Source organism: Oncorhynchus tshawytscha, linkage group LG31 (genome assembly GCF_018296145.1).
Source record: "Oncorhynchus tshawytscha isolate Ot180627B linkage group LG31, Otsh_v2.0, whole genome shotgun sequence".
NCBI lineage: Eukaryota > Metazoa > Chordata > Actinopteri > Salmoniformes > Salmonidae > Oncorhynchus > Oncorhynchus tshawytscha.
The window spans coordinates 6,439,759-6,459,179 of NC_056459.1; the positions used below are offsets into that span (position 1 = coordinate 6,439,759).

General features: G+C 44.6%; 1 protein-coding gene and 1 long non-coding RNA gene across 3 annotated transcripts; one reads left to right on the forward strand and one right to left on the reverse strand.

Moving 5' to 3' along the window:
• Positions 1 to 273: 273 nt before the first annotated feature.
• Positions 274 to 2,187, forward strand: LOC121841497. Its single transcript, XR_006080513.1, has 2 exons — positions 274 to 797; positions 899 to 2,187. It is a non-coding gene; the product is annotated as an uncharacterized LOC121841497 (long non-coding RNA).
• Positions 1,757 to 16,891, reverse strand: LOC112229894 (bone morphogenetic protein 8B-like). 2 transcript variants are annotated; one of them, XM_024396023.2, is made up of 7 exons: positions 15,245 to 16,891; positions 11,890 to 12,082; positions 11,321 to 11,469; positions 10,865 to 11,044; positions 10,575 to 10,654; positions 10,230 to 10,340; positions 1,757 to 4,040 (listed from the first exon to the last, which is right to left on the reverse strand). In XM_024396023.2, exons 1-7 carry the CDS (start codon positions 15,804 to 15,806, stop codon positions 3,891 to 3,893), a joined length of 1,425 nt encoding a protein of 474 aa, XP_024251791.1. In that variant the 5' UTR covers positions 15,807 to 16,891; the 3' UTR covers positions 1,757 to 3,890. The 2 variants fall into 2 exon arrangements, with proteins under 2 accessions (XP_024251791.1, XP_024251790.1); XM_024396022.2 differs by having other exon boundaries at positions 10,850 to 11,044.
• Between the last annotated feature and the right edge of the window lie 2,530 nt (positions 16,892 to 19,421).

The following is a 19,421-nucleotide window of genomic DNA, read 5'->3' on the forward strand; positions in this document are numbered from 1 at the left end:
AGCGAGGTCCATACAGAGATGGTTTGTCGAGATCGGTGTGGAAGAACTTGACTGGCCGCACAGAGCTCTGACCTCAACTACGTCGAACACCTTTGGGATGAATTGGAACGCAGACTGCGAGCCAGGCCTAATTGCCGAAATTCAGTGCCCGACCTCACTAATGCTCTTGTGGCTGAATGGAAACAAGTCCCCGCAGCAAGCCTTCCCAAAAGAGTGGAGGCTATTATAGCAGCAAAGGGGTACCCATTGCCGTATGCCCCTGATTTTGGAATGAGATGTTCGATGAGCAGCTGTCCACATACTTTTGGTAATGTAGTTAGTTGCCCACTGGTAAACTATTGCAACAATGACATCTCTTTCTCACTCATTTAACCATTTAGAGAGTAAAATAATGCTCTCAACCACAATTTAACCAGGTGCTCTAGACTAGAGCCTCCATCATCTGTACAGCAGCCTGAACGTTTGACATCCCTACCTTTTAGGTTTCTCTTTGTGTCTAGTCCATTGTACTGGCCTATGTGATGGGTAGTACTTTGATGCATTTTATTGCTTTGTTTATCGTTTATCACCTGAATATTCGGTCTCAGCCAACAATTGTTGATATCCCCCGTCCCTTACCTGACCCTTACAGACGCAGATGCCGGACCCGAAGACGTTCAAGCAGCACTTTGAGAGCAAGCATCCCAAATCCCCAATGCCCCCAGAGCTGGATGATGCTGAGGCTTAAAAGACCAACGCACACAATGGACCTACAGCTGGGTTTCTATTCTCGCATCATTCAGACTCCCAGTTTACATGTTAGAAGCAAACTCTTTCCTTATGCTATAGTTGTTGTATTTTGTACGACTCAATATGTGGATATGTTGTCACTCATCGCCTTTCATGTTGTGATTCACAGACACACGATGACCACGATTAGAGCGCTGCAACTGGAACTTAATGGCGTCAAGAGACAAAATACTGAGACCCCTGGACATGGGTGGGGGATATTTGTGACAATGACCTAAAAAGGGGGGCAGAAGCACACCATCTTATATGTCCAACCACCCCTCAACTTCACTCTTTTGAAGCACCCATCTTAATTATATGAGCCCACTCTACCTACATCCCTTTTCCCCATGCTGCTTCCTTCATTAATACCTGATTCAGTAACATCTAGACTGTTACACGTCTAAAAGTATCAGGGTGTTATTGTTTTTGCAACTTTTTCTCAGTTGTGTACCGCTGTCTTACTTTAACCCACAACTCTTTTCTATACCTCCTCCCATACACTCTTGTGCAAATCATTTCTGCTTTCTTTGAGAATGGTGTCATAGTGGAAAGGATTTGTTATTTGTCCAAGACTGAGTCTTGTTCTGCCTGTAAAAGGCCCTGGTTGAAACAGTGCCAAAATCACTGTGGATAGTCACCTGGTCCACGTTGTAACAGTTGTATTTTGCATTTGACCATTTCCAAGAAATGTAGCAATATATATGAAATCATTCCTCTGCCTATTTGATCCATTCTGAAGGAAAGCAGTGAATACGTTTTGTGTGTGAGAGAATATTTATGCCTTGTAATTCTAGCAGAAAATGTGTTACTTCCAAATGCAAGTTAAACGCCATTCCTTCTATACTGATACCAGACAAATGTATACTTACAAGTATTTTCAAATGTATTTCCAATATACTGCAATGGTATGTAGCTGAACAGGGGTTGGAGTTTCTGGAGGTCTGTGTTCACTGGCAATTCCTCTCACTTCTGCATCAAATCAACCTCCGCAATATATATTCTAGTTTATTGTATTACAAATATAGCAGTACACAGTCCTCCATAAATATGTTGACAATGACACATTCCTGTGTATTGGATCCTCTCTACATAGAAAAACGACAAAAAAATAGAATTGGACATTTTCCATTGCTACTAACTTGTACTGGTTACAGGTAGAACTAAAGAAATGCACACACTTATGGTCCATATATTTAGCGTTTTAATTGAACCATGTGTAGTACATCTAAAAGAGACAATGAGAAATTCATGGTTCAACAAGACAACAGCCATCAAAAGGGTAGAAATGTAGCGTTGCACATGTCACAGTACTTCACAGCTTTGATTGGATACATAGAATATGACAAAGGGTGATGTAATTATCTGAATTACTGTAGATTTGAATAGTTTAAGAGTGAAGTATGGTTACAAGTCGAATGTGAAGATCCGTCGTTATGAAAGAGGTAATGTGTGTTATTCATATACCATTCTCATACTCAAAGTCAATATATTATACTGAACAAAAATGTAAACACCACATATAAAGTGTTGGTCCCATGTTTCATGAGCTGAAATAAAAGATCCCAGAAAAGTTCCATATGTACAAAAAGCGCATTTCTTTCTAATCTTGTGCACCAATTTGTTTACATCCCTGTTAGTGAGCATTTCTCCTTTGCCAAGATAATCCATTCACCTGCTGACTGCAGGAATGGCCACCAGAGCTGTTGCAAGAGAATGTAATATTCCTTTCTCTACCATGACGTTTTAGAGAATTTGGCTGTATATCCAACCGGCCTCACAACCTCCAGACCACGTGTAACCACGCCAGCCCAGGACCTCCACATCCGGCTATTCACCTGTGGGATCGTCTGAGTTCAGACACCCGGATAGCTGATGCAACTGTGGGATCGTCTGAGAACAGACACCCGGATAGCTGATGCAACTGTGGGATTGCACAACTGAAGAATTTCTGCACAAACTGTAAGAAACCGTCACAGGGAAGGCCATCTGTTTGCTTGTCATACTCACCAGGGTCTTACTGCAGTTCGGCATCATAACTGACTTCAGTGGGCAAATACTCACCTTCGATGGCCACTGGCACACTGAAGAAGTGTGCTCTTTAAGGATCAATCCCGCGTCGCGTGGGCGAGCGGTTTGCTGATGTCAATGTTGTGAACAGAGTGCCCCATGGTGGCACTGGGGTTACGGTATAGGCAGGCATAAGCTACGGACAACGAACACAATTGCATTTTATCGATGGCAATTTGAATGCTCAGAGATACCTCTATGAGATCCTGAGGCCCATTGCTGTGCCAGTAATCCTCTGCCATCACCTCATATTTCAGCATGTTAATGCGCGGTCCCATTACGCAAGGATCTGTACACAATTCCTGGGTGCTGAAAATGTGCCAATTCTTCCGTGTCCTGCATACTCACAAGCATGTTTGGGATGCTCTGGATCGACGTGCACGACAGCGCGTTCCAGTTCCCGCAACTTTTAAAAACCATCGAAGACGAGTGGGACAACATTCCACAGGCCTCAATCAACAGCCTGATCAACTATGCTAGGGAGATGAGGGCTCCCGAATGGCGCAGCGGTCTAAGTTACTGCATCTCAGTGCAAGAGGCATCACTGCAGTCCCTGGTTGGAATCCAGGCTGCATGATATCCGGTCATGATTGGGAGTCCCATAGGGCGGTGCACAATTGGCCCAGCGTCGTCGGGATTGGCCGACATTGTAAATAAGAATTTGTTCTTAAATGACTTGCCTAGTTAAATAAAAAATAACAAAAACATTAAATTAAATGTGTCCCGCTGCATGACGCAAATGGTGGTCACACCAGATACTGACTGGTTTTCTGATCCACGCTCCTATCTATTACCAACAGATGCACATCTGTATACCCAGTCAAGTGAAATCCATAGATTAGGGCCTAAATAACGTATTTTAATTGACTGATTTCCTTATATGAACTATAACTAAAATTGTTGCATGTTGCGTTTAAATTTTTGTTCAGTGTAAATACATACTATTTCTCTGCATATTGCCAGATTATTGCTATCAACCCTGTTTGTATCTTTTGGAACGATGGTAGTGAAGTTTATTAAAATTATGTAGAATAGATGGGCCACCACAGATGTTACAGGCATCCACAGGTCTTGACCACCATGTTGCGATGCTTCTTTAGGATCACATTGTTGTTGTCGTCGTAGAAGAGTACAGAGATGGGACTGAGCTTGGTGGGTGCGCAGCACGCTTTGGGAACCTCATCCGGCTTCAAAAGGTGAACCTGCCATGAAAAAAGGTCAATCAGACTTATTCATAGATACACTTTGATATAATCCATGATAATATCCTGTCAGTTTAGTAAACAATAATTTTCAAATATGTGTTGGAACATACAGTGGGGCAAAAAAGTATTTAGTCAGCCACCAATTGTGCAAGTTCTCCCACTTAAAAAGATGAGAGAGGCCTGTAATTTTTATCATAGGTACACTTCAACTATGACAGACAAAATGAGAAAAAAAAAAAAGAGAAAATCACATAGTAGGATTTTTAATGAATTTATTTACAAATTATGGTGGAAAATAAGTATTATTTTTTTCAGTATAATAGCACAGAGGCTGTCCACTTATCTGGAAAGGAACAAGTACATTGATACATCTGTACAGAAAGCAGGCATTGCTGCTTTCTCTGGTTGCCTGGAACATACTAGTATGATTTGGCACCAGATCCAAACAGCTAAGAAGGACAAGAGAGACCTCTATGTCATCTTCCTCGACCTGGCCAATGCCTTTGGCTCACTTCCCCATGAACTCCTCTGGGTATCCTTCAACATTTTCCATGTACCAGAACCCATCACTACACTGGTAAAGGCCTATTTCCAAGACCTGCAATTGTGTTTCACAACAACATGGCAGCGCTTGGAAGTAGGCATAATGGCAGGCTGTACAATTTCTCCTCTGGCCTTCACTATGGCCATGGAAGTCATCATCAGGGCATCAAGATGGGTGGTCGGCGGTGAGAGAACTAAGGAAGGGCTCCGTCTCCCACCTATCCGAGCATACATGGATGACATGACTACACTTACCACCACTGCAGCATGCACCAGGTGGCTACTTGCAAAACTGCAGGATAACATCAAGTGGGCCCGGATGAGAGGTCCCAATAACAACAGTGGAGAAGATGGAGCGAACCATTACCTCATACGTGAAGAAATGGCTGGGTGTCCCACGATGCCTGAGTAACATCGGCCTCTATGGCAAAGGGGTCCTTGAACTACCTCTTACAAGTCTAACGGAGGAGTACAAGTGCTCTAAAGTAAGACTTCAGATGACATTGAAGGACTCCAAAGACCAGACCATTAGCCTGCACCTCCCCTACAAACTGGACGGAAATGGACATCATCCAAGGCTGTGCAGCAAGCAACATCAGCCCTGAGACACCAAGACATTGTGGGGAATATCCAGCATGGAAGAGGAGGCTTTGGCCTGGGCAAGCAAACCAACGTTCCATAAGGCAACAACATCTGAACGCAGGAAAGAGGTGCGCAGACAGGAGGAGACTGCAAGAAGTGCAAAGGCTGTCTCTCTTGCTAAACAAGGACAATGGACGAGGTGGGAAGGCCTGGAGAGGAGAAAGATCAACTGGAGTGAGCTTTGGCAAATGGAGGCAAGCAACATCAGCTTCATCATAAGAGCTGTTTATGATGTGCTTCCATCACCAAAAACTCTACATCAATGGTATGGTGAGGACTCGACCTGCCCCCTCTGCCCAGCTCCAGCGACTCTCAGGCATATAATGACAGGTTGCAAGACCAGCCTCTCACAAGGCCGCTACACCTGGAGGCACAATTAGGTCCTCAAGAGCCTGGCTGCAGCACTTGAGACCAAGAGGAGTGCAACCAATTCATTACCTCCAAAAACAAGCAATCCCATCAAAACAACAACATTCATCCGGGAGGGACAGAAAAGGCCCAAGTATCCTCCTACAAAGCCAGAAACTGGACACCTAGCCATGGCCCGGGACTGGAAGATGCTTGTCGATATTGGCCAGCAACTAATTTTTCCACCTGAGATTGCTTCTACCAACCTTAGGCCAGACATGGTACTCTGGTCCCCTTCATGAAAGGCTGTGTACATCATAGAGCTCACAGTCCCGTGGGAAAACTCTGTTGAAGAGGCCTACGAGCGTAAGAAACTGCGTTACACAGAGTTGGCAGCAGACGCAACTCAGCGTGGCTGGAATGCAAAAGTCTGGCCAGTTGAAGTGGGATGCAGAGGATTCGTGGCTTCTTCCACCATCAGGTTGCTGAAAGAACTTGGAATCCATGGACAGGCTCTGCGGCAGACCGTCAGAGCAGTTTCTCAAGCAGCTGAAAGAGGCAGCCAGTGGATCTGGATCAAACGGAAGGACCCTTGCTGGGCTATAACTTCATGACCCCCCACCCCCTCCTGAGAACCCAATTCAGATCCCTCCAACTTGAGGAGGGCATATGAGGTATGCGGGCAGCTGTAGGGCTGGCTCAGGGAAGAGGACGCCCCTGCCTTGCATAGTCCCGTGGGACATCTTAATTGGGCATGGGACACAAGCTAAGGCTTGATCACCCTTTAGCTGGCCACCTTTGATGAGGGTGTTTAGTGATTAAAGGCCGAAACACCCACTGATTCAAAGGCACACTACTGAGGATGTATCCCAAAATTGACATCTTACCCCAGTCTAAGAAATAAACCTCCCATGCCACTCTGTCAACATCACGGCAAATCTCATGCGAGTGCATTCCATCTATTGGCACAATGGACAGTTTTTAACATCTCGTCCCGTGTTTTATGATTCTGATTTGGTCAATAACAAAAGTTTATCTCAATACTTTGTTATATACTCTTTGTTGGCAATGACAGAGGTCAAACATTTTCTGTAAGTCTTCACAAGGTTTTCACACACTGTTGCTGGTATTTTGGCCCATTCCTCCATGCAGATCTCCTCTAGAGCAGTGATGTTTTGGGGCTGTTGCTGGGCAACACGGACTTTAAACTCCCTCCAAAGATTTTCTATGGGGTTGAGATCTGGAGACTGGCTAGGCCACTCCAGGACCTTGAAATGCTTCTTACGAAGCCACTCCTTCGTTGCCTGGGCGGTGTGTTTGGGATCATTGTCATGCTGAAAGACCCAGCCAAGTTTCATCTTCAATGCCCTTGCTGATGGAAGGAGGTTTTCACTCAAAATCTCACGATACATGGCCCCATTCATTCTTTCCTTTACACGGATCAGTCGTCCTGGTCCCTTTGCAGAAAAACAGCCCCAAAGCATGATGTTTCCACCCCCATGCTTCACAGTAGGTATGGTGTTCTTTGGATGCAACTCAGCATTCTTTGTCCTCCAAACACGACAAGTTGAGTTTTTACCAAAAAGTTATATATTGGTTTCATCTGACCATTCTCCCAATCTTCTTCTGGATCATCCAAATGCTCTCTAGCAAACTTCAGACGGGCCTGGACATTGTCTGGCTTAATAAGCAGGGGGACACGTCTGGCACTGCAGGATTTGAGTCCCTGGCGGCGTAGTGTGTTACTGATGGTAGGCTTTGTTACTTTGGTCCCAGCTCTCTGCAGGTCATTCACTAGGTCCCCCCGTGTGGTTCTGGGATTTTTGCTCACCGTTCTTGTGATCATTTTGACCCCACGGGGTGAGATATTGCGTGGAGCCCCAGATCGAGGGAGATTATCAGTGGTCTTGTATGTCTTCCATTTCCTAATAATTGCTCCCACAGTTGATTTCTTCAAACGAAGCTGCTTACCTATTGCAGATTCTGTCTTCCCAGCCTGGTGCAGGTCTATAATTTTGTTTCTGGTGTCCTTTGACAGCTCTTTGGTCTTGGCCATAGAGGAGTTTGGAGTGTGACTGTTTGAGGTTGTGGACAGGTGTCTTTTATACTGATAACAAGTTCAAACAGGTGCCATTACTACAGGTAACAAGTGGAGGACAGAGGAGCCTCTTAAAGAAGAAGTTACAGGTTTGTGAGAGCCAGAAATATTGCTTGTTTGTAGGTGACCAAATACTTATTTTCCACCATAATTTGCAAATAAATTCATTAAAAATCCTACAATGTGATTTTCTGGATTTTTTTTCTCATTTTGTCTGTCATAGTTGAAGTGTACCTATGATGAAAATTACAGGCCTCTCATCTTTTTAAGTGGGAGAACTTGCACAATTGGTGGCTGACTAAATACTTTTTTTGCCCCACTGTATATGTTAACTTTAGTAAATGTTGCTAAGTGATGCACTTTTGCTAGTAGTACTAACTAGCGTGCTACGTTTTACGTCCTAATAATTGTTTGTTTGTTTTCCTTTTCCTACTTTTAGAATCAACTGTACTGGATGAGGTCCAGTTGGATGTGTCACTGCTGCCAGTTATCCTTCATGTCCAGGATGCTGCTATCATCCTTGAGGATGTGCCGACTATCCTTGAGGTACACTTTTCAGAAAGCTTTTGGTTTTATGTTTGAAAAGTATCCCACATATTCATTCTGAAAATCTTTGTTGTCTGCTTTAGGAGGCCACTGGTAATTGGCAGCTGATACCGATTAGCCCCATGTTCCTCACTCTAAATGTCTGTGTAGTCTGGTCTTGTCAGATGCTGTTGTACCCATTGAATCTAATGGTTGACATTCTCCATTCCCTCCCTCCCACAGCCTCTACCTTACCACCAAGAGAGTGGAGGACATCGCCCTGAGGCTCATCTCCCTGCCCCAGGCCTTCACTGTGAGTGACCCCTCCAAGAAGATTGACATTGAGAGGGAGCTGGCTGAGGCAAAGGTGAGTTCATTAACTCTTTCATGTCTCACTTTGAGTTCTTCCACATGCATGTCTTTTATACATCACAGTATCTGATCTATTTGAAATCATTCCTATTTTCTTGTCCTAGATCCATCATGTTAACCTGATAGATGTCCTCTTTGAACTGGTGCTGTTTGGGTTGATGACAGCTCAGAAGTCCCTGATGGTGGTAAGTAGCATCTCACTGGTACATGTTTCGATGTCTCTCTATTATCAAATTCACTTCAATTTCTCTTCTCTCCCCCTCTGTTTCCTTTAGCACCCTGGTGGGTTCATGGGCGTCTGTACGCTCTCTTGTACTCCTTCCTGCCCGCTGCCAGCATTGAGCCAAAGGCTGCGAGATACCTGCTGCTGGTCAATGTAAGAGTCAAGAGTTTACTTCCTTATTCCTAGTTGACCTGAATAACAGGGTTTCAATTACATTTTACAGGGAGTAACTCTCATTGTCTCTCTGCTCTTGGTAAGCTAGTAACTCAGAGCCATTATCTATGTGTTGTGTGGTGTTCTCTTCAGGGTGGGCTGATGGCTCTGCTAGATGACATGTTTGGGCAGCAGCTGGCCTGGTACTTTAACCCAGTGTCTCTGGTCACTGAGCTCTCCAGCCTCCTGGAGTACCACCTGGAGAACCTCATGGCCAGCATGTAGTCCTACTGCAGAGATCTGAAAGGCCACACTCTCTTTGTCCATCCATTTTCTCTCTCTCTCTGTCCATCTCTCTTTTTCTCTCTCTCAGGATGTGAGGACTTGAAGTTCTTTGTTGAACCTTGATTAGTTAACAGCCATTAAATTAATGTATTCTCTTGTGTTCTCTCCCCACAGGATTCTTGTGACACTTTGCCACCTAACAGGGATCAAGACACTGATGCACTACATTACTTTGCACTGAATTTTACATTTTAAAATAAAATAACTGGTAGTTTAACAGCATTTGTCTTTGTCTTTTCATTTACTTGATTATTTCATCACTACTTCCTCTTCCTGAGTTATGAGGCTAATATTACATGAACAATTATGCTTTATTCTTTACATTTGGAAATAAACAACATTTAATTGATTTACAGGTACTACAGGCCCACACTTTATGGCATTGTATTGTGATGTGTGATACTGTACTGACTCTTCAAGCTGTCAAAAGTGTTCCACAGGGATGCTGGCCCATGTTGACTCCCAATGCTTCCCACAGTTGTGTCAAATTCATTCATTGTCCTTTGGGTGGTGGACCATTCTTGACACACCTACTACCATACCCTGTTCAAAGGCACTTACATATTTTGTCTTGCCCATTTACCCTCTGAATGGCACACATACACAATCCATGTCTCAATGCTTAAACATCATTCTTTAACCTGTCTCCTTCATCTACACTAATTGAAGTTGGTTTAATAAGTGACATCAATAAGGGATCATAGTTTTACCTGGTCAGTCTGTCATTTAAAGAGCAGGCATATAGTATAAAGTCGACCACTTCAGTCTTGAATGTAACTTCTCACTATCTGTACTCTACATTAAGAGTCTCAGTTAATATAGGTATTTTACTTTCAATTTGCCATGTTTACCATTCATGTCTGAGCCAATTACCTTCTTTCCCACTGAAACCAATGTTATCGTTCATGTGAGAGAGGGTGTAGTAGTGTATACTGACCACTAGTTGGATCATAGCGTGGTTGGTGGCGTTCATGCAGGAACCCAGAGGGTATAGGCATTCTCCATCACAGTAGAAGGCAGAGTAACCACTAGGAGCCAGGACCCAGTCCTAATGGGGAGAAATACCATAGAAATAGATTGATAAAATCAGATGAATGACTAGAACAGACTACATTTCTATCAGAAATACGTCATAAAACATGCAAAGAACAGAACATACTACACAAATGCCTTGCTTCCTTAAAAATACTAATTGTGTGATACAGCAAATAAGGAGATACAATGTTAGCTCATGATATTATCTATTCAGTAGAATGAGTAGTTAAGGGAGACAGAAGCTTACCTTCCAGCCTAGGTCACTAAAGCTCACATATAATTCATGTCTCTTACAAGCCTGACGCCCACTGTTGACGTGGCTGTGGTCTGAAAGGGACCAAACAATATGTTTTGAGACAGGACAGACTGTGAAGCACACTTTGGATGCATTAGATCTACAATAAAGACATAATTAAATGTAAACACAACGTAAGTAATTTTGTAATTTGAATGAACTATGCCTTTAAACGTTGCATTAAACAAGCTTCACAACAAGACCTAAAACCAGTGTTGTCCTCTGACCTTGTAGGACCTCACCATGTATACTGGGAAGGGGCAGGTCATATTTGGGCTTCCTCTTGCGGGGGTTGGGTTTCAGGGCGCGTGGGGGGCGACAGGGGACCTGGCTGGCTCTGAAGAAGGTCACCATGAAGGGCTGTTTGGAGCGGGGGCCCCTTCGACCCACCAATCCTACCCACCCAGCTGACAAGGACCGGTCTGATGGAGAGAAAACAGTGTGTGTGCGTGTATGTGAGATATAAACGTGAGGTAAACCAAAACAACATATCTCCATTTCTATGTATTTACTAAACAATAACACATACTATGAGACATTTACAGTGTTACTTCACATGCACTGGTGTCATATTCTGAATTAACTTGCCTCTTTATTCAAAGGCATAATAATCTAGAAATCCCTTTTGTGGGTAATCACCTCCCCATCCGCAGAGCATTTCCTGTCCCTGACCATAGTATTAACTCTATGAGGCTCACCCTCCTCTGTCTCCACATAGAGACGAATGCCCAGGTTGCTGCGGGGGTGCAGGAGCCAACGGTTGCTGGCAGAGGTCACGTCAAAAGCCAGCCAGCCCTCCTGCCCCGCGGGCACTGACTGTATGTCCAGCAGCACCAGCTCTGGCTCTCTGAGGAGAGTAGAGGAGTGGCATGAGATAACCTCTGGAGAGATACGCAAAGCATGTTGTATGGCCATGCAGTAGAGACAAACAAACAGAGAGACAGCCACTTGAGCTTCAACTCTCTCGAGAACCAAGCCTCTGCAAGACGTCCTCGCAAGCCACAACGTGGCCAAATGAGTTCTGTTGCCAGGAGCTGTTTGAGGTCAAAAGTTGAATTGCAATTAATTTTAAACATTGCATTTTGCCGCAGCAACAAACCAATGTGTATAGAGAGAAGACAGAGTATTCAACGAGAGTGAGGGGAATATTAAAGGGATTATTTGATATACTTGATCCTTTTTTCATGCAAATACCAAACCCGATCCTCTAAACATGTCAGGGAGAGATCGTTAAATAGACATATTATGTCGATCTAGTGGCAGGAACCTGTGTTTGCTCTCCCGTTGGATCTCGTAGACAGAGATGTGCAGGGTGCGGTTGGCCCTCTGGCCCATGGTCAGGGTCTTATAAATGCGGAACTCTGCAGCCGTGACCGTCTCCCCCTGGGGGAGGGGCGTCAGGTCAAAACGGAACTCCTTCCAGTACGGCCGTGGCTGCAGCAGGTCCCGCTCCTGCTCCACTGAGGGAGAGGAGGAGAGAGGAAGGTCGATGTAAGGCCACTGACATTTTCACATGTAAACAGCACAACACCTCATAGTCACATCTACACGACTTCCACTCCCCTCAACAAGCCCTAAAAAGACTAATACAAACACAGAGACATTCTCATTGTATGATGCAGACATTCCCACATGACACAAGAAGGACAGAAGAGGACAAGGGCGGAGGGGAGGCGAAAGAGCAATACATCTAATATGGAAGTGTGTGAATGAGAAGACCGGGGGAAAGAGAAGAGCACCAGAAGTGGGAAGGTGTGGAGGGAGATGGGAGGATTGGAAGGTGAGTGACTGGGTCATTGGAAATAGGGGGAAAGAGAGGAGCGGAGCAGACGTGTGGCGCGAGGTGAGCCCAATTGAAGGAGGACTGGATAGCGGTAACGTAGAGAGGGGAGAGAAAGAGGCAATAGGGAAAGACTGAGAAATAGAGGGATGGACACGCAAACACTGGTCACTCACCACAGCCGCAGTGTCTCAAGCGAGACTACGTACATGAACACACACATACTTGAAGACACGCGCTATGCTCTCACACGCACTCTCTCTCTCTCTCACACACACACACACACAGTCCTCCACAGGGAGCCCTGCAAAGCAGAGTAACAACCCTGGTCGGTCTCTGGAGTATACAGTAATTAGAGACACTAAAGACCTTCAACTGCAGCAGCTGCTCAACACACACGCCACTAACTACAGGTTGGGCAGTATTTTTAGAGCGGTCTTCTGAGTCCGTTTCTCTGTTTCTGTGTGTGTGTGTCAGTGGGGCCTGTAATTCCTTACAGCTGTGTCCCCTACGCACGGTCTTGAGCGGGTTGCATGGCCTTGACTGGTTCGGATTGATAGGGTGTGTGTGTGATGGGTGACTTCAATTGACAGTGGCTATAATTGAGAAACTGTCTAGATTCATAGATGGCCTTAAAATGGTGGTTCAAGGCATCACACCAGACATTGTCAAAATAAGATCAACTGAAACATTAACTGAAAGGCATGTACAGTGCCTTGCAAAAGTATTCATCTCCCTTGGCATTTTCCTATTTTGTTGCATTACAACCTGTAATTGAAATGGATGTTCATGGTAATGGACATACACAAAATTGTTCAAATTGGTGAAGTGAAATGAAAATAATTACTTGTTAAAAAAATAAATACAAAAAATGGAAAAGTGGTGCGTGCAAATGTATTCACCCTCTTCACTATGAAGCCCCTAAATAAGATCTGGTGCAACCAATTACCTTCAGAAGTCACATAATTAGTTAAATAAAGTCCATCTGTGTGCAATCTAAGTGTCACATGATCTGTCACATGATCCCAGTATATATACACGCTTGTTCTGAAAGGCCCCAGATTCTGCAACACCACCAAGCAAGCGGCACCATGAAGAACAAGGATCTCTCCAAACAGGTCAGGGACAAAGTTGTGGAGAAGTACAGATCAGGGTTGGGTTATATAACAAATTGAGACTTTGAACATCCCACGGACTACCAATTAAATCCATTATTTAAAATTGAAAGAATATGGCACCACAACAAACCTGCCAAGAGAGGGCCGCCCACCAAAACTCACGTACCAGGCAAGGAGGGCATTAATCAGAGAGGCAAAGATAACCCTGAAGGAGTTGCAAAGCTCCAGATTGGAGTATCTGTCCATAGTACCACTTTAAGACGTACACTCCACAGAGCTGGGCTTTACGGAAGAGTGGCCAGAAAAAAGCCATTGCTTAAAGAAAAAAATAAGCACACATGTTTGGTGTTTGCGAAAAGGAATGTGGGAGACTCCCCAAACATATGGAAGAAGGTACTCTGGTCAGGTGAGACTAAAATTGAGCTTTTCGGTCATCGAGGAAAACGCAATGTCTGGTGAAGGAGGACAGAAGCACTTCGCATCACCCCGAGAACACCATGCTATGGGGATGTTTATCATTGGCAGGGACTGGGAAACGGGTCAGAATTGAAGGAATGATGGATGGCGCTAAATACAGGGAAATTCTTGAGGGAAACCTATTTCAGTCTTCCAGAGATTTGAGACTGGGACAGAGGTTCACCTTCCAGCAGGACAATGACCCTAAGCCTACTGCTAAAGCAACACTTGAGTGGTTTAAGGGGAAACATTTAAATGTCTTGGAATGGCCTAGTCAAAGCCCAGACCTCAATCCAATTGAGAATCTGTGGTTTGACTTCACGATTACTACACCAGTGGAACCCATCCCATTTGACAGAGCTGGAGCAGTTTTGCCTTGAAGAATGGGCAAAAAGCCCAGTGGCTAGATGTGACAAACTTATAGAGACATACCCCAAGAGACTTGCAGCTGAAATTGCTGCAAAAGGTGGCTCTACAAGGTATTGACTTTTTGGGGGGTGAATAGTTATGCATGCTTAAGTTTTTCATTTTTTTGGTCTTATCTCTTGTTTGTTTCACAAAAAAGAATATTTTGCATCTTCAAAGTGGTAGGCATGTTGTGTAAATGAAATGATAAACCCCCCCCCCCACAAAACCTATTTTAATTCTAGATTGTAAGGCAACAAAATAGGAAAAATGTCAATGTCAACAGTCATATATGGTGCTGTAATAAACATTCATATGTACGTCCAAATACTGTAGAAATACGAAGAGAAACTAGCATATTAAGTGTTCAAGCAATATGCAAAATGTCTAAAAGTAGTGAAGAGAAATAACATGAAATCAGGTTTCCCCACGGTAACAAGGTTTCTGATCTCATTCCAGGAGAGATAGCGGGAGGAAACAATTGGGAAAAGGATGTTTAATTTTTATGCCATTTCAGATAAGCATCAGTAGGTCTACTGTCTGGGCTGGTGCAGCACAGGAAAGGTCTCTCTGGTGATAACAAGTCTGACCTCTGCATAAGGTTGCCAGGTTGGCCTCATTTCTCATTGAAAATTCTAGCTATATCATTTTTCAGTTACTTTGGCTCTTTGCAAGACATGTAAAAGATCACAGGAGAAGTTTTGGGCCAGATCAGGCCCTGGGGCCTCTATTTTGAAATAACTGCTGGGAGACCATTGTCTGAACAAAAAACTCCCAACTAATTGGATAAAGAGACAGAAAGTAATAACCAATTAAAACACAGGAATTTAAAATTACAGGTGTGTCAACGGTCAGTAGCTCACCCAGATTAACGAAGCTCATGACCGTATCGGCCTCGCTGACCACCGTACCCAGCGGCGGCGTGTGTGTGCTGAGAGTGGGCAGTGCGGCATGGCTGACGTGGCCCGTCAACTCATCCAGACCGCCGAACCCCAGTCCTACCTCATTCCCTATTCCGTTTCCCTCATCCCCCTCGGCCGACACAGCGTGGTACAGGTCCAGCATGAAGAGGGGGGCTGAGGAGGGTGGTCGGAGGGGAGGATGTGGTCTGGGCCGGCCCGGTAGACCCAGGATGGACAGGATCTCCCTCTGCATCTCTTTCTTCTCTCGGCTGCTGAGGCGGCGGAAGCTGGAGTGGACGACTCCTTGGGCCTGGTGGCCCCAGAGACAGAGCAGCAAGGGGATGAGGATGAGAGCCACAGGGAAGAGCGGGAGTTGGAGGGGGTGTCTGTAGGTGCTGTTGTTGTTGCCACGGATGAGTCTTCTTCCCGTGCACGGGCAGGCGTGGGTGTACGTTCTGGAGGCGTCCGGTCTGTCCAAGCTCTCCGTGGTTTGAGAGAGATCTTTCAAGGTGTCCGATGACATCGTGGAAGAAGTTCTACCCGGGTGCTTTTATATATATATTTTTCTAACTTACAAGTCTTTGTTTGGTCTATGTTCTTTTGGCCTTCAATCCACACAAGAGCAGATTGTACTTTGGTGTGCGTTGCAGAGAACTGACACACCACAGAGGGACTGTTACTGTATGTCTCAGACTATCTGCATGTACAGTCTGTCTGTGTAGGCCAAACTGTCTTACGAGTATCACAGATCCGTCACTAACAAAAGGCACCGCTGTGATTTGTGACGGGAGCTGTTTAGATCAACGGTAGACACAGAGGTTTACTTTCTTTAATTCCCTCTGTTTATCTCCCCTCTTCTTCCTTCCTCTGCCCTTTCTACTACTTTAGTCTCCCAACCACCGCGTGTCTTCTCTCTTCTACCATAACACGACTCTACTCATGCAACACACAGCAGAACACAAAAATGAAAGCGAGGGTATAATTACAACTTTTTTTATGTCCTGATGAAAAACAAACAGCGTTGGTCTTAGAAATGGCTCCCTTTAAAGAAGTACATTTGAAGGAGGTTGACAGTGGTTAAGTTAAAGGGCAGGGTTGGTAGTCATTGAAATTTGAGAAGAGAACCAAATAATCAGACCTGTTTTCAGTCTAATCCGTCTTCAGAAGGATGAGGGAAGAAAACACCACACCTGCCGTGCGTGCCTCAAAGTCGGCTGGCAAACAACCTGATCACCACGCAAGGAACAAGATCCTCAGTGGAAAAATGATCTGCAGTCCACCTCTCAATCTTTCATTCTTTAATCCACAATTCTGGGGCACTTTTTAATCCATCAAACATTCTTTGTTTGTTTGTTTGGCCCACTTGTGTCTAACTCCAGATGTTTCCAGATGTCTTCCTCAAACTGTGTGTAGCTCCAACTTAAAATCCTTGGCACGTTGAGTCATTTGTCTTTTATTCTTTGCTTTTGTATGATCCTTTTGTGTTCATCCCAAAAATCCCCTAAACCACCTGTTTCAAGTGGAGAACAATGCCAGTATGTTTGTCAGCGTACTGTAATGTGCCCTTTGAGAGTTTACCTCATGTAAGGGTGCTTCAACACTGCTCGAGTTGTCCATAACCAAGAGGGAGTGTCCCATACAGCCTCCTCCCAGCCTCCTGCCTTCTCCCCCCCCCCCCATCCTCTCCCAACTCTCTTCCTTATTCTTCCCTTTGGGATTTTTAAAATCTCCCTCCCTTTATTTTCTCATGATCACTTACTTTCATGGGAAAATATAATGGAATCCCTTCAGTGTGATGAAAAATGCATACACTGAATATATTTTGAGATTAAGAAGAAAAGAAATCTCTCTAAATTTGGTTTACTGGACACGCTACCTCAACACTAACATTCAAGCATCGGGCGAACCTCTGACATCACAGCTGAGTGTTTTAGCTGTGGTTTGGAATCCTGGGGAACCACAAGGAGTGAATGACCTGCCAAAACCTGCCAGAAGAACACAGATTAGCAATTGTACCGTATCTTTAAACCGAATACTAAAAACATAAAAGGTAGACTGCTGTAGCTTAAGGTGTACTGTCAAAACATGTACCCCATGAAATGTTGTTTAAGGTATTTTATGCGTTTTAATTTCCTGTTAAACAGATTGCGAGTTGTCTTTACCTCATTCCAGTTTGACTGCAAATACTGTGTGTGGTGTGCTAGCAAGGCATTTGAGGGAAGAAATTACAACAAATTCAAATATAGTAGTGAGGGTCAGCTCCATGCCAGCTTGTGTTTGTGTATATTGGACTTCAAAGCACCCTGGGACTTGTGGCCACTTTGAACGGCACGAATACTAACTGACCAAACCAAACCGACCAACATTTTTTCTTAAGCCAGGGAGTCAGAAGTGCCATGAATGAGTATTTTCTCTGGTATTTTTGTTTTTCTTTCTCCAGTGTTGAGGGATTTTAGGGCCGGAGAGAGGGATGAAGGGATGGCGAAGATGAGAGAATGATAAGAGGGAGTCCGTCAGTTTGTCGTCGGAGTGAGGATAGGTAGTGAGGACAGACGGGAGGATAGATGGGGATGGTGGTAAGGGTTTGGAAAGTTCCATGTAAACACAGACACAGCTGCCCAGGGAAGACTAAAGACCAAATCCCATCCGCCTTCAGTGGAACCACCAAATAAACCAAGGTGATTCTCCCACTCACCAAGCAACTCAAGCCTTACACTTAGCTACTGCGGAAGCAGAGAATGAGACAGACCTGGGCTACGTCTCTCACAATATAGAATAAGCAGTAGAGAAACACCCATCCATGACCACAGAGACCACCCTCCCTCGATGGAAGATCCTAGTACAGGGCGTGTCCTTATCTCTGGAGAGGATAATTGTACCCTAACCTAATTACCAAGCCCTTTCCGGTGTGCAGAGACCTTATGGTCTATACTCTCTTCCAGACACACACGTAGGCATGGAGACACGGCCGCAGGCACACGCATGGAAACATGCATGTGGACATTGCATGTACACAGTGCCTTTCACAACCCTAGACCTTTTCCACATTTTGTGTTACAAAGTGGGATTAAAATGGATTTAATTTAATTTGTGTACAGCACTTTGAGATATCAGCTGACGTAAGAAGGGCTATATTCCGTTTCTTTTTATCCTAAAAAACATCCTAGTACTTGCCGATGAAAAGCATACCCATAATATGATGCAGCCACCACCACGCTTGAAAATATGAAGAGTGGTACTCAGTGATGTGTTGGATTTATCCCAAACATAACGCTTTGTATTCAGGACATATACTGAGTGTACAAAACATGAAGGACACCTGCCCTTTCCATGACATAAGACTGACCAGGTGACCAGCCTTGTTCACATTGCAGACCTTAATGCTCCAATTCAGTTTAGTTTTTCAAATTTGTTTTGTAATACTGACTGACCAAACAGCAAGTTACAAGTGACCAAATCGGGTGCGTGTGTGTTCAGACATCAGTAATTTGCTGACATGGCTATGCTAGTTGTCAAATTAACGACGGGTGTGTGTATGCAGTGGTGTAGGCCAATTGCTGTTGGCTCGTGGTTCCTATCACTCAGAAGTTATGTAGCAAGCTAAGGTCCGGTTATGGACATTTCCCAGTTGCTTTGAATATTCTAAATCATAGTGTAAGAACACATTTAAAGCCTCATAGGATAAGATGATCCAACTTTCAAAACAAGTCCTTTTTGGCCACTGCAGTCAACTAGCTAGCTAGCCACAGCAGTCAACTAGCTAGCTAGCCACTGCAGTCAACTAGCTAGCCACTGCGGTCAACTAGCTAGCTAGCTAGCCACTGCGGTCAACTAGCTAGCTAGCTAGCCACTGCGGTCAACTAGCTAGCTAGCTAGCCACTGCGGTCAACTAGCTAGCTAGCTAGCCACTGCAGTCAACTAGCTAGCTAGCTAGCCACTGCAGTCAACTAGCTAGCTAGCTAGCCACTGCAGTCAACTAGCTAGCTAGCTAGCCACTGCAGTCAACTAGCTAGCTAGCCACTGCAGTCAACTAGCTAGCTAGCCAGCCTGCAGTCAACTAGCTAGCTAGCCATTGCAGTCAACTAGCTAGCTAGCCATTGCAGTCAACTAGCTAGCTAGCCATTGCAGTCAACTAGCT

Coding starts and splice junctions, on each gene's coding strand:
- LOC112229894 (XM_024396022.2), bottom strand. CDS start 15,806: ATGTCATCGGACACCTTGAAAGATCTCTCTCAAACCACGGAGAGCTTG. Junction 12,083..15,244: donor CATGAGCTTCGTTAATCTGG/GTGAGCTACTGA, acceptor CCTCTCCCTCAG/TGGAGCAGGAGCGGGACCTG. Junction 11,470..11,889: donor CAACGGGAGAGCAAACACAG/GTTCCTGCCACT, acceptor TACTCTCCTCAG/AGAGCCAGAGCTGGTGCTGC.